General features: G+C 40.2%; 1 protein-coding gene across 1 annotated transcript in view; it reads left to right on the forward strand.

The window, feature by feature from the left end:
- The first annotated feature begins 1379 nt into the window (after positions 1-1379).
- The window catches only part of nrbp2b (nuclear receptor binding protein 2b), a 35885-nt gene continuing 21792 nt past the window's right edge, over positions 1380-15472 (forward strand). The window contains exon 1 of the mRNA XM_072451066.1: positions 1380-1546. Coding sequence (XP_072307167.1) covers positions 1427-1546 — 120 coding nt within the window. The 5' untranslated portion in view covers positions 1380-1426. The remainder of the gene's footprint in view (positions 1547-15472) is intronic.

The following is a 15472-nucleotide window of genomic DNA, read 5'->3' on the forward strand; positions in this document are numbered from 1 at the left end:
CTCTAGTATGAAACAGGAGGTAGAAAGTTTTACAACCTATTTGATATTTTTGACACCCACAAACTGTGCCAAAGAGACCAGCACCACTCACAGCTGCCACTACATTGAGAAAGTTTTTATCAGTGCAGAAACAGTACAGCCCAACAACACTGACAAATATATTTTAATATAATGACTTCATAGCCTCTGGTGAGCTCTCAGCTGCGTAGTTTGCTACAGAAGCAGTCACCACAATATCCAAATCTTACATACACAGCATCCAGAAGTCCAAACTTACAAAGGTACGTGTTCAAATATCAAAGTACTTCATAGTTGATAGAGACTACTGTGTGATCTGCAGTCTAGTTTTTACATACAAGAGTTTGTTTTTTTTATTTGTTCTTGATTCAGGAAATTATGTCGACCAGAAATGACCATTGCATTGCTGATTTCTAACCTGAAAAGCAGTGTGCATTTTGAAAGTAGCTGTCATTGGGCCACATGAACGTTCAGCACAGCGAGATGAATAACAATAAAACAACATTATTTTTGTATTGCTTTCTATGCCAATGTAGGCCTGTTCAAATGTCAGTGACAGTTCAGTAATAAATGAGCAAACCAATTTTGTCAGACGCAGTGCTTCACAGGATTTAAATAACATGCGTTACCAAAACCTCACCACTAGAGGTCAGAAGAGATAGCGGTAAAAGAGCGACGCTTCTATCCTGACATTACCGTACTGTTTGTAAAGTAGGGCCCACTATATTATTTTCAGTGCTAGGAATTTACCCATGGATGGCAAAACCAGTCAGACCTGGAAGTAGCCATTTATTGTGAGATTTTTAAGATGAGCGGAGTCATGTGGCTGTGAAATAGTCCAGGCAAATTATGGATGAAGACTTACACAAAGATGAAACACAGCCTTGCAGTTTACATTACAAACCCGGCCTATCCTTTCCCTCTAGTCCAGCCCGTCCAGCCCGTCGTCGGCGTGTGTAATCCCTGCGCCGCGCCACATTTGCTTTTCCCACTGCGCATTGGCCTCGGCACATTACGGTACCGGCGCCTCATCTCTGCGCACCGCGTCTGGCCGCAGCTCACAGCCCCGACAACACCGGGGATGACGCGTGCGAGAGACGGGCGGACAAATCCACTCTGCCGCATGACCGAGCGTGTGAGGGGCGTCCAGTGAGATCTCATGACTGGGAACCGACCCGCCGCAGACCCGCTGTTGCAACAGGATGTTTTGGGAGCCGACCGAGCGCTTTGATCGTGCGCGTGAATGAGTGAGTGACTGGCGGCTTCACGGCGCAAACAAAAAAAAAAAAAAAACCCCGCTCCTCCACCACCGGAACAACACAACGCGCGCGGAAGCCGTGGGAATAGAAGGAGAGACGGAGAGGAGGCGCAGCGGGGCTATAACAACTCGGGTACATACGGTGCAAGGATGACTATGTCGATCCCGGAGAGAAAATCAGGGTCGGAGGGGAAAGAGGAGGAGAGCGAGGATGAGAGCGAGATCCTGGAGGAAAGCCCGTGCGGCCGCTGGCAGAAGCGCAAAGAGCAGGTTGGTTTGTTTTTCTTTTTACGTGTTCGTTTGCGCGTCTTTTCTTTTTGGCTACTGTGCAAACAACACGCCCAACCCTGGACATGGATTGAACTCCTGACTGTCCTCTTGCCTCGTGTGCAGCCTGGCCATGGATCGAGTCTGTTATGTTCTGTTTTCACCATCCCTGATACTGCTTAGTCCACATCTATGTCAGTGTGGCCTTTTCCTCTGTCTTTCAGTCATTATCTTATCGAATCAAACACGGATTCCGCCCCCAGGCTGTAATTTGCACCAATAAACACAGCTTCCATTAATCACATTTGCCTTGACGCTATTATTGTTTCTCTTCAAATGGATCTAGATGTTTTCAGGAGTCCAGTTCAAGACCTAAACAGATCATGTAAAACGCCCTTGTTTCTTCCAATAACTCTGATATAATATAAGGACTAACCCCAATTGGGATCAGTCTGCAATTCAATTTGAAATGTATTTAAACATTATCTTTTAAAGTTGTTGTTTTTTTACAGTGCAATACTACATGGATTTGCTGGTTCTAGCTGGTGACATAACAAACAAACATAGGATGCACTTCCCATAGCCTCTCCTATAAATATCAGGCCTATCACAATAGTAAATAGGCTATTGATCCCCCACCACCACATGGAAGAACAAAACAACAATGTAATAAAAGTAATTAATTGTTTTGCAGTTCTGATATGTGCCAATATGTCCTCATTTAAATCTCTACAAGGCGATGTACTGCCCCACATGTCATAATAGTACTTTTTCATTACTACTGGTTTCTGTTTGCGCAACTAGTTGAGTTGTTATTGGCTGGTAGTGACGGGTTGTGCAACACTGGACCAGCCTCTCCAATAAATGCAGATAAGGCACAGAATATGGAGTTTATGGTTATCTCAGGGCCACACATGCTGCTGTCATTGACTGCAGCACCTCCCAGTCAACACCTTTTCCACTTATTGATTGTATTGTCTGCGTCAAATACCAATTCACTCCCATTGGCTTTTCCAGTTTGTTTACTACACTGTTATAGAATGAAATACACCCTTTTTTAAGTCAGTTACCCTCTCTTTCCCATTTGTTTTTAGTATATTTAGTAGAGTAATTTTCTAGATTAGTATTACATTGATATGATTTAGTTTATTCCTCTTAAGAGTTTTGAAGGGCCCAGTTAAAAGTTGACAAAAGCAAAGGACTAAGTGTGTCTTTATACCACTCTGAGGAGAACCCATCACTCCCCGGAGATTTATTGTTTTTTAGTCTTTTCTTTTTAGTCTTGATTTTTTTTTTTTTGTAGAAGGATTCAAACGATTATTGTATTTGTTTGTGTTTGGTTAAAAATACGTTATCCTGCCTATCTCGTATTTTAGAAATAGTTCTTTCTGTACGTTGTTTTCTTATCTTCCAAGCTAATAATTTTGAACCACATTCTTAATATCTTTGTTTGGTGAAGAGCATTTTTTGTATTATTTCCTGTGAGGCCAGGTCATGCATCTCACCCCTTGTCTTTTTAATTTCCTGAAGCATTTGAGGATCCTTGTTTTAGACAAGTTTAGCCTCCAGCAGCTTTAGTTTGTTCTGCAAATAATTTAATATTTTCTGCCTTTGTTTCGTTTTGGCTGAGGCAACAGCAATTACCCTGCCCCTCAAAACTGCCTTTGCTGCATTCCAGAGAACGGGCGGAGAAACGTCCCCATTGTCGTTTTCCTCTTCATATGTCTCAAAGTCCAAAGTGTGTCTTTTTGTCTCTGTTCCAGTTCTACAGTAATGTAACGAGGGGCGTGATCACTTAGGTCTATTGTACCTATGTCTGCATCGCTAATTTTGGACCTATCTTTGTTGAAAATAAAAAAGTAGTCTATTATAGTATAGATCTTACGTAGGTTGGAAAAAATGTGTATATTGGCATCTCTCTCCAGATATCGATAAACCCGACATTATGTATTATTTTGCTTAATGTATTATTTATAGATTTACCATTACTTTGTGTGCTTGAAACATCCAATATCGACTGAACATGTAAGTTTTGATCTCCACCAAAGACAAGGTTTCCCTCAGAGTGGTTTGCAATCAGATCCATAACTTCAGAAAGTGAGTTCGCTTCCTGGTGGAAACATTTTCTTTAACCAATACAAATCTGCCATTTTTGTCTCTGTGTTCAAAACTCTGTTCGAAGGTTATTCTGCTTGAGATCAATGTGGCCACACCCCTCTTATGTTTGCCCCTGTATGAGGAATAGTAAAGTGTGTTATAACAAAACTTAGTACATTTCGGATGTTCTAAGTCTTTTATTTTACTTTCTTGAAGGTATATAACCCTTTGTTAATATCTTTGACTGCTTAATTGGACCCAATATGCCATAAAAAAAAAAAAGTACTCATGCCAAAAAAACAAACCAAAAAAAACAACCAAAGGCCACCCGGCATGGTTGATTATTATTATTATTAGTTTATTTAAAAGGGACAGAACAGAGGGCTTTTCCACACATAATTGAGTAACCAATGTCATGTCCATGGGCCATCTTGCCAAAGGCTAATTTGCTGCTTCAGTTTGTTGTTAAACTGGTTCAGATCTGTGAGGCTTTTCAGTTGGGCAGGTAAAGTGTTCCAGATCTGTGGGCCTTTTACAGAGAACGCTTCCTGACCAAAAGTGGTCTTGCATTTAGCTGGTTTACAGTCACAGTGTGCAGCCCCTTGTGGTGACACCACTCGAATTAAACTGTTATTTACAATTTTTGGAGCAAGATTATTTGCACATTTAAATTTAAGAACGAGTACTTAATAGAATTGCCAAGACTTAATAAATTGTGGTTTCCATCATTTTACAATAGCGGTATCTCATCTGCCTTTTTGTTCATCACTTTTAAAGCCTGTTTTTAAAGAGAGATTACGCATATTCCACGTTCTTCTCTCTCAGCTTTATGTTTCTTGACTACTTGCGCAAAGGTTGATCCGGGTTGATCCGCGGCATGAGGGTTCACTCGTTCATCGTAGAAACATACAGCATTGGAACTTCCCATAAACTGGTAAACTGCTATTTACAGCAAAGCCTTCATAACTGATTCGTCCTAGATTTGAGAACGGTTGTGACCCCTGTGGCACAGCCTTGCATAAACCCCAAACACAAAGCTCTTTTTCCAATAGAAAAGGTGTCAGAGTGTTGTACAGTGCAGCACTCAGAGCCTGCGGTGTGACTGAGGCTAAAGCACATGAATGAATGCATCGTAAATAAGTCAGTAGGTCAAAGTTGAACCATATCAGTTATCCTCATTTGCAAATCAAATAAACTGCATGGGCGGAAATGCTATTGTTAATCCATGTTGCTAGAGTTTTAATCCATCTGAAACATACTAATGAAGGTGGTTGATTACATAAGTTGCTCATTTGCTTGTTATTGCAGAAGTCTATCCAGGAAGTGCTGGAGCAAGGAGAGGCTCTCACAGAAGGCAGCCTGTCGTAATAGAATACGGTAGCTTTTTGCGGCTGTGGCTCATGACTCAAAGTGATTTACAGAGTAGTGATTTACGTAGTAGCACGTATGCGAAAACTTAGTCACCCACAATTTTTGGCAGTGGTTGATTAACAAGAGTTGAACAGAGGAGCATGGGAGAAGTGGATTGCATAGCCCAAATAATGCTACTACTCCGGTTGCTTCTACTACCGTTGCTTTACTAATAAGGTACTCCAGAGCTAACATGAGGTACCGTACATGCTTCCATTGAGTCATATTACTTTACAAATTGCAATAACTCTATTACAAATTACTATTACTGGATGAGCCACACTCTACAGATAAACTGCAAATGGAAGCGTGTCAGCCCTGGACTTACAGACTATCCATCTGTGGGAGTCGGCGCGTTCCCTCACTGTGGTTCCCCTCCAGGTTTCGACTTCTTCCCCCACCGGGTTTGTGCAGTTTTTCCTTGCCAAGAACGAGGGTCCAAGGACAGGGGAAGCTTTGGAACAGCTATCCATTATCTTATTTCCTGTGAATGTTGGTTAATCTTCTTGTTTTATTGACCAATGGCTCTTGCACAGTTTGATTCTCTTTTCTCTTTATTAGTTTGTAAAAAACCTGCAAGCTGTTGTTTGGACTTTATAGCAATAAAATGAATTATCGAACATCTGCATATAACCTTGCTTTTTAAAATGTATTGAAGGTTTCAACACATGTGGGCAGGAGCTTGCATTGTTCTTGATATCAGTGGTTCCCAAAGTGGGTGGTGGAAACACTGGGGGGTTACGAGGTTCTGGGCTGCAAGCTGATCTGGAAGATAAACTTTTATATCTCAATAAACAACTCAAATAAATACAAACATAACTTTAAATGTCTGAAATTATCACTTACATCAATTTCATTCTGCAGTCGTTTGTATAGTTCTTGGCTCCATTCTTAAACATTTTGGAACTCCTGGATTATAATATCCTCACAACTATCATATTGGTGACAAGATCCATTATCCTTTTTGTTGTAGTAAATATCCTTTCCACCTCATTTAAACTCCACAGGTCTTGAATGGTGTGATGTGATTTGATACGCCCTGCTCTCTCTCCTGTTCCAGTGTGTTGGCTCTGTGATCCAGTGGGGCAGACCTCCTGAAGCGCACACCCAAACACTCTTATCAAGTCTGCCTTCCTGTGCTGCCTGGGTCATCTGCCCATTGACAGTTGCTTTGTGCGTTGATTGAGTACGAGCTGCAGTGGAGTGTGCCTTGTGAATGTGAGGGAGATGCTGTTCTAAAATGGCATATAGTGGTAAAATTGATACCTACATTCATTCATTCCTGCTAAAAAAGAGGATAAACCTAATCTATTTTACTGTCTGTTCTTTATAAAATGCTAAATTGATGGGACCATTGACTTCCCGTTCAAAACTGCAGAATTGCTTTCGTAGTTATTTTACTGTACAAGCAGTGGATTTTCTACGCAACATTCCTGACCCTCATGTGTGCATGACTCGGAGATACAACTAAGGGAACACAAAAATCTCATAAAAGTTTATGCATAACCATTCTCTTTAACATACTGGGCATATAAGGACACAGGAGTGCATAGACTCGCACATTGCAGTTAGTTAGAGCCTCAAAAGTCCCACTAGAGTTTTGTCTGATGTTGTGCCGGTTTGACTGCATGAGTGACCTATTAAGAAGTCCTCATTTCCTCTGTGCTGTCCACTTACCATCTGCTCACGCTGCTGTAATCCAAAATCCACTTTGTAATGTTTTAAAGTCTGGATTGGCACAGTTGCCTAACCCTTTCTCTATGTTAATATGTGGTCTTTTACTAGTTATGATCATTCTAAAACTGTTCAGGAAGATCACATTTTGTCCTGTTTATGTGATTTGTTTTTTTATTATTGAAACTTGATACTACTTTTAATATCAATTAGGGTCCGGTTTCCCATACTTTTGACAACCCCAGTCTGGAAAATACATTTCATAGATTGTTCACATATATTTCATAAGTTGACAGATCCTACCTTATTTTTATACATCCAACATTTATCTGTATAAACTCCTGTCAGACTGGATTATGCTCTTAGGGTTTTCTGTGATAATGACTCTAGCCCAGGGTTATCCGCTGTGGTTTTGACAGTTGCCTTAGATGAGGCCTGACACTTCCAGGACTGGATTTTCCCAGAGGCCTAAAGCTTTAGTGTGAGCCCAGGATGGTGGACACCGGGCTGGGATCCACCTGTTTGCTGTTGGCCCTCTGCCTGCCCACTCTAACCACACCTATTCAGAGCGGGATTAAAGGCTGTGTGGATTTGGATAGTGCAGATCTATCCACTGTAATGCAATTGTAATATATGACCTGAGTGGATTAATGTGACTTTTTGAACTTGTGAGTGATTGTGAAATTGTGCTTAGAATTTTGTTGTTGACGAAGACGTAGACAAGATCAGACAGTATCAACTTCTAAGCTACACCTAAAAATGTATTTGAAGGCATTCGTCGTTTTCTTATTGGTTGTCTCATTGTATCCATTAATATCATAACACGTTATAATATTCTTGCATAACGTATACAAAATGTAAATATGTGCTGGTTTATTTACTTACTTTAGTGTGGACTTTGGGTGTGGTTTAAATTATGCGTTCGAAAAAGTCCTATAGGTTATTCTGGTTGAACCGTTTGTCACTTTGTCTGTATTTAACGACTCTGTGGAGGCCTCAGCCCTCCTGAAAAGTGTTGTGTGCTGGAGCAGCACCTCTGGACTCGGTGCATGAGGTGGAGGGGGAAGGGTCCTGGCTAAACTCACGTCTGTGCTGGACCATGCATCTCACCCCCTGCAGGACACTGTCCCTCGCTGTGTGAAGGAGACGTTTCACTGGTCTTTCCTTCCTGCTGCTGTCAGACTCAATAAAACACTGTTAGCTCTGAACATGTGTCATTCAGCTTCATAATCAAGTGCAATAATGTGACATAATGTCAATCATCATGGTGCATTATCTTCTGTCCATATAACAGCTGTAAATAAGAGTGTTATTATTATTACAATTATTAGAATTATTTTCAAGTTATCTGTTTTTATTATTATACTTCTGTGCCTAATCTGTTTCTGTACCAAATCTGTGTTGCAACTCTGGAATTTCCCAATTGTGGGAAAAATAAAGGTGATCTTATCTTAACATTCTTTACTAACATTACGTTTACACTCAGTCAGAACAAGGTTCAAGTGTGTGTCCTGACATCGTCTGCAGTTAGTCTCGCTCTCTCTGTCTCATGTTTCGTGATCTGTTTTTTAACAGCTCACAATAGCTCACAACAAAAATAAATTGATTTGATTTGATTTGACAATATATGTCAGTTTTGAACAAACCTTTTTCCACACATTTTCATAGATACTGCTGCTAGATAATTACCACACGTTGTAATATCAATACTTAAGATCTATTGTAAGTTTGCCAATAACAATCACTGAGAGCGTATGGAAAGAAACACAGCAGGTTAATACACATTTTGAAGTGTTCCTTGGAACGAATGGCTTGTGACATGTTGCCCCAACAGCAAAAGGCATATGCAGGAGGTGAATGTTTAGTAGCAAATATAATAGAAAGCATTAAATCTAAAAAACAGCTGCTCCCTGATTTCACATATTCAATTGTCAGCACTTTTTGTTCATCCAAACACTGTTAACACGGCATTGAGTAATAATAATGACAATAAAAACCTGATTTGTGCTTGAAAGGTTGCTAACTCCTCAGACTGTGCCATGAACTGATCCAATAAAAGCACAAAGGAGGAAAAGTCGATATGCCTGATGCGCTGTAGTCTAACGCATTACCTGGCTTCATCTGAGAGCAGCTTGGAACCATTTCTGCCACAAATCCATACACTTTGTGGGAAAGTAGGCCTCTTCCTTCACATTCAAGCTGTCTTCTGACAAAGAGGAGACATTTCTCTGCTCTATATGACAAACCAAACCGAGGGAGAGTAGCACATCAGTGTTAATTAGAAGAGATTTTGACACTATAGTATAAATAATTACAGATATTCCAATTAGATATTGTGGTCTACATTATTCTGCAACAACATGTGAAGTGTAACATAGATAGAACATAGTGGAAATTAAAATAGAGCTAGTTGTTTAAAGAAAGCACTGTGGAACCTTTCATGTGGGAAGTCTGTCATTTGCTTGTCTCCATTGGCTGGAATGTTCCACAGTATGGCATTAAACATACCTATCATTTAACCTTTTTATAGCCATTAAAAATCTCTTGAAAACATGCATTCTTGTAGAGATAGATCTCTTTAATGCCAATCTGTGGAAGATTCCTTGCAAAGAAATTAGGTACATCTCCATGGAGACAAGCACCAAAATGTTACAGGTTGCTAAGGCAATGACACTGAGAGATATTGAGGTATTGAGTAGCAAAAATATGAATTTAAGTTTGAGTAACATTACTTTAAAATCAAGTAGAAGTAACAAGTAGTGACTAAAATAATTACTCAAGACATAAACAGGAGCTGGCCCCTGTCCATTGTGAACTCCGCCTAAGGCCCAAAGTCACTGGGATAAGCTCCTGTCACCCATGACCCCTAACGAGAACAAGCGGTAGAAAATGAATGAATGAAAGACATAAACTTTGGACATGAATTGAAAGTTAACGCAGTCGAACAGACATTAAATAATAGACTTATACTCACAGTGGGAAGAGGAACTAAACGATTACTGTTACGTCAAACTAAATGCTCGCTATGCACACAAAATAAATAACAATAAACTATCAATTTAGCTGTTGAATTGGTCATGTCTTCTTGATAGAGCCATCTTGTTTATGTCCTGGTTAACTTGTTGTGACCTTGACTTGAAAAGGTGTTGGGCTCATGTGATCTAGAGGGATCCAGTCACCCGGTAGTGAAAAGTGATCTGATTGGAAGGAGTTGTGTCAGCGTTTTCCACTCCAGCTGTGTGAATCGGAGATGCCCACCCGTCTGGATTGTGGTAGGAAAACCCTGGCATAGGACAGGAATTCCTATTTTGCATTTAAATGACCTCTTCTCATAGGGCTCTGGTCTAACTATTGCATTCATGTCATGCTCCTATTGTGCATACCCAAGTATAGACCTTAATACCTGAGCCTGGCACTGTAATCTCCTGGTTAACGGGTTCATGCTTATCCCCCTAAACCTCACAAGCCGTCATATCTTACAACTTTACTAGCGTTTCGGGAATGTACACAAGTTCAAGTTGATGTTTTAAATAAAGTTTCAATTCATGTGGCGCAGAAGGTCCTTTTGAATACTCCTGTGACCAAAACTGACACTGGAATAATGTTGCATGCTGGGATTGCATTTGGAGAAATGAGTCAGTTCTATGAAACACTTGGGCAACTTCTGTGATTCTGAATCTGGTCCTTGTGACACTGTGTCATTCATAATAGATATTGTCCAAGCACTTATCTAAATGCAGTTTACAGAGGTGGGTAGTGTAGTAAAATTAAAATTAAAATTAAGTAAAAACTTGAATAATCTGTGTGTAGACAACATCGGACTGACCTGCCCTATTTCAACTGTCAACACACCTGCTTTTTAGTTATTGTATACACATTACAACTTTTATTGTGTCATTCCATTGCAAAGGCCATGTTTGAAACAAAATAATATTATGTGAGGGATCAGATAAGAGACAGCTTATTGGTCTATAAATGGTATTGTTTTAGTTGATATGGCAAATAAGATTGATCTGTTTGTTTTTCCGTTTGGTCGATATGAAACACAAACATAAGAACTGCAAATACACGCAAAAGACAGAGAGTTTTTGTAGGATCGTTAGCAAGGGTGAATTCACCTAATGACATCTGAAAGATTACAAGCAGCATCTTTTAATGTTAACAGCACATCAAACCCAATCAAACCGTCAAATAAACTAAAATGTATATTATATTTACAAAAACCCCATTTGGATGACAGATTAAAGGCAATGCTACTGCCACTGTACATTGTGCTTTGATCAAACGGTTAGCTGTTGCTCTCTGTCGCTTTCGCCCGCACAGAGCTGGGGAAGAAAGGCTTTATCCACTTAGCTTCATTTGCTGGGAACGTGTTGCAGAAAGACTGGAAACAGTCTGAGTTCATGTCTTTAAAAGCCTTCTAAACCAAGTTGAAAGCATTAGAGACGGCATCAATAATAAGCAAATGATTTTCATAAAGTGTGTTATTTGAAAGTTGATTGTCTGTATGTTGTAACTGTGTAAACTTTGCTGCCTCTTGGTCAGGACTCCCTTGGAAAAGAGGTTTTTTAATCTCAATGGGACTCTCCTGGTTAAATAAAAAAATAACGTTTAAAAAAAAGGTGAAAAAAAGGTGATTATAAGCAGTAGCACATGATTTAATAAATGAAAGATAGAATGCAGACAAGCAGAAAAGAGACATAATGCATATTTAAATATTTTTTCACCTTTATCCATTTCATTGTTTTGAGCTGTTGCCAAGAAAAATAGTTTGCACAACGAAACACGACTTAAAGCTAACTCAATTCTGCATAGAGCCCCTTTGAATAACACACCTAAACTGTCCCATATAACTTATAATTGCAGTTCTTGGAGTACACATGTGTTTTCCATTTCAGGCACTGCACACCTCAGCATGTGTCACTGGAGTCCTTTTCTTTTGAAGCTGTAATGGTTGCAGTCCGGATATATGCACAGGCTGACCCCCCATATGGCTCTTTCACAATAAGAGCTTTGTTTCTAACGTTACGTAACATAACGTCTGCTCGTCTGCCAGCTGGTTTTGTCTGGCCACATGCAGAGGGCTATACTATTTACAACCTTCCTTTGGAAATACTGAGGCCAATGATGTGGTCAGGTCATTTCTGTACACAAGCATTGTTTCTGCACATGTTTAGGAAGCTGTCTCGAATTGAAGTTGACTGGAAGAAAACGTTTTACAGTTGGTCAAATAACATACTTATACTTGTTGTAGTTGCGTCACCCTCTCTGCGTGGATGTGTACACTCTCATTAAAGCTGGACTTCACTGATGACTTGGTATAAACAACAGTATAATTATATCTCAATTGTGCGCTTCTTAGTGAAAACCAGATAAGCAATATCAGTTATGCTCACATTTATAACTGATACAGACTTTGAGGTCACACACTGTTGAACGGATTACATTTCTCTTCTTAAATAAGATGTTTCTGAGTTGGAGCAACAACGTGGAAACTACTTTCAGTTTCATTTCACAGTATGAAGTCAATATGAGCGAATTCATTTTATCTTAGTGTATAAACTCTAAACCTACCTTCTCTTTAGTGGACAAACTGCTATTTTAATGCTGACTATAGTTACATCACTGTATATTAAAATTGACAATACTATTACTTCTGTTACATCGAATAGGAGTATGTTATTTAAAAATGTGTGTGCTCTTTCAATAACGTCTCGGTGTGCACTGTCCCTTTAAGAGCAGAGTGCATCCTCATGTGCCCCTTAAGTGCCTTTCTCCTGCCTGTCAGTCAGAGTTTCTGCAGTTTAAAGGGGAGCGCCCCACAATCCAGCATCAACACTAACATGCACTAGCACGCCGCTAACCCATTCACACCTCCCATCCACCTACACCATGTCCAAAGCTCAAAAAGACTTTAAAGTTTGCCAGCACAGTCCTTTTGAGTTTTACCCCATATCACCCTTTTATTTGCACTGCAGTAACCTTGTCTGGGCCCGAGTGTGGAAGAGGGCGGAGACTCGGCATATAATGTATTCTCAGTAGCAAAAGAGTGAGCAGTGTGTGGATTTATAGCCATGCGTTGGGTAATCCACTAGGCGGAAATTATCCTATTTTATGTAGAAGCTCAAACATACACCGCGCTAAAGCCCGGCCAACAGCATAGATCAGATCCATGTTTTTATAGCACTGGGAACCACTCCAGATCCTTGCACTGTCCTACTGTTTCTCTTCTAAGAACTTAGCTAAAAAGAAGCTGCGGAAAGAGAGACGACATGCTTGTTTTGTAAATTGTCTCCCCGCACACGCTGCCAGGTTTCTAAAGGTGCGAGTAAAATGAGCCCTCGTGGGAATCGAGTTGTAATCCAAAAGGTGTCCATTTGTTACAGCTGAAGTTGACATTAGCGGTTGTGAAAGGAAAGTTGCCAGCTGCATTTTACACAAACACTGATTAGGATTGAAGGCTGTTTATGTTTTCTGTAGTTATATTGTGGGTGAATTTGGTCGACATCGAGCATTGCATTTGTAGCCAAAGCTGCCTAATGGCTAACTGCTGGAAACATGGCTGCCGATCTGCACCAACAACACCAAAAATCCATCTTGGACAATGTTAGAATCAGCTGGGTTTGAACTTCCACTATTAAAGAAAAGTACTCTAAATTACCCATACAATTTGATTTTCTAGTAGTTAATAGAGATGTACCGATCAATGGATTAAAAAAGCCGGTTTTATGTCCAATTGGCCCCGGTCACTGTCGTAATTTCCAGTTTTCGGCCAATCAAACTGACCCAGCTAAACAGCTAAAAACTAGCAAGACTCATTCAGACCGCGGCGGCCAAAGCGGCCAGTTTACATTCAAAGTCTATGTAAACGCGCGTCGAACACCTCCTGCGTTTTCCGCGGCGCGATTCCTGCTTTTTCGTCGTGGAGCGCGGCGCGTAGGGTGCGTTTTGCCGTTTTCCGCTCTAGACGCTTTGACAGGCGTATAAGCTTCAAGGCGTTAAAATTGTTCGCCGCTGAAAAGTTCAGATTTGTTCAACTTTTCTGCAGCGAGGTGGCGCAGCAGCCAATCAGAGATGACGCTCCTTTTTGTTCCTGTTCTGTATATATATATTATCTTTATATATAGTTATTTATTTTTCTTTTTTTCCACAAAATAAATTACATTTTATATTATAAAACGTGTGTCCTGTATACATGTACCTTTTTCATATATATAATACTGGGTAGTTTGTGGGAAAATCAGTGGCTAGATAGGAAATCGGTATCGAAAAAAAACGGTTTTGGCAGGGCAGACCTCCTTAAAAACCGGAAATCGGTATCGGCCAAGAATTTTGCAATCGGTGCATCTCTAGTAGTTAAAATACCATGATTTCCAACACTTGAACAATTGTTTTTACTACATTTACAGGGCTATTACCTTTGGAGACAGTCAAACTCTCCAATGCATCTTCCATACTTTAGTAGTAATAATAATAATAATAATAATAATAATAATAATAATAATAATAATAATAATAATAATAATAATAATAATAATAATAATAATAATAATAATAATAATAATAATAATAATAATAATAAATCCTTTCTCTGATTCAAGATTTGACTGTTGAATATTTTACAATCAGTTTAAGAGGTGAGTCACATTCAGAATCACGTATAAACCGTGTGTGTTGTGAATATTTCTGGGCCAGGTACAATGACTTCCTGCTGTCTTGTTATCACCCGGCAGTTACCTGGCAACCAGCTTGCAGCTCCTTTTTATGTGTAATTACTGTCAAAAGTTTAAATTGCAGTTTGTGTCTGTGTACCTTATTGGGAGCCGGGGAAGAACAGTGCCTACAGTTTTCAGTTTGACATCTTTTATTAAGATTCTGTCAGTTATGTATGACAGAGGTGAGGTCTGTTTGCCTCCGAGGATGCTGGGAAAACACCGGAAGCACCGTCTGTCCGTGAGTCAGAGACAGGCCAGTTACTCAAGCGTAAGAGCTGCTTCGATCTGGAAAAGTAGATCTGAATGTACTCTTTAAATGTGCACTGCGTAATGTTTCTGGTGGAGGTTACACTATCCGCTTGTTGCCATGAGATGTTCTAGCTTTGTCTGGAATGTTCCACAGTATGACATCAGACATAATCATCTAGCATTCATTCTTATTACGGGTGTTTTTATTGCTTAAAAATACCTTGATAAACATCAGTGGCGGGCCGTGGGTCTGGGGCTTGGGCCTTCAGTGAGGTCATACACAGTCCCACCCGAATGACTCCACCTCTTATTACCATCATATTATCATCATTATGATGCCAAGGCTCTAGACACTATACATTTAGACAGAAACGCAGTTCAAACAGGCGTTGCCTCACCTTCTCTGTGCCGATGTCCGTGTGTTCTCCGCTCTCCGCACGTTGTCCGCTCATTCTCCACATCCTTCTCCACATCGTTCTCCACATCGTTCTCCGTGCGTTCTTAACGCCGGTGACCGCTCCGTAACGCCGGTGTCCGCTCCGTGCGTTCTTAACGTGCCATGTCCAAACTTTGAAAGTTGGAACAAACCCACCTATAACAGGCTTTGCAGCGTCGGCGTTGGACGACCTCTCCTTACAATGTCTAACTTTTCTTGAAAAGTTCGTCTTGAGAAAGGCATTATAATTATATCCTCGACCAAATCGATATATTGTCCCCCTTCCGCCCGTTGTGGGTTGAAAAAACAGCTTAGTAGTACACGGATTAATGTGTCTGTCAAATGCAG

This window comes from Eucyclogobius newberryi, unplaced genomic scaffold, assembly GCF_026437365.1.
Source record: "Eucyclogobius newberryi isolate DKJ021-1_F unplaced genomic scaffold, fEucNew1.0.hap1 SCAF_18, whole genome shotgun sequence".
In the NCBI taxonomy this organism is placed as follows: domain Eukaryota; kingdom Metazoa; phylum Chordata; class Actinopteri; order Gobiiformes; family Gobiidae; genus Eucyclogobius; species Eucyclogobius newberryi.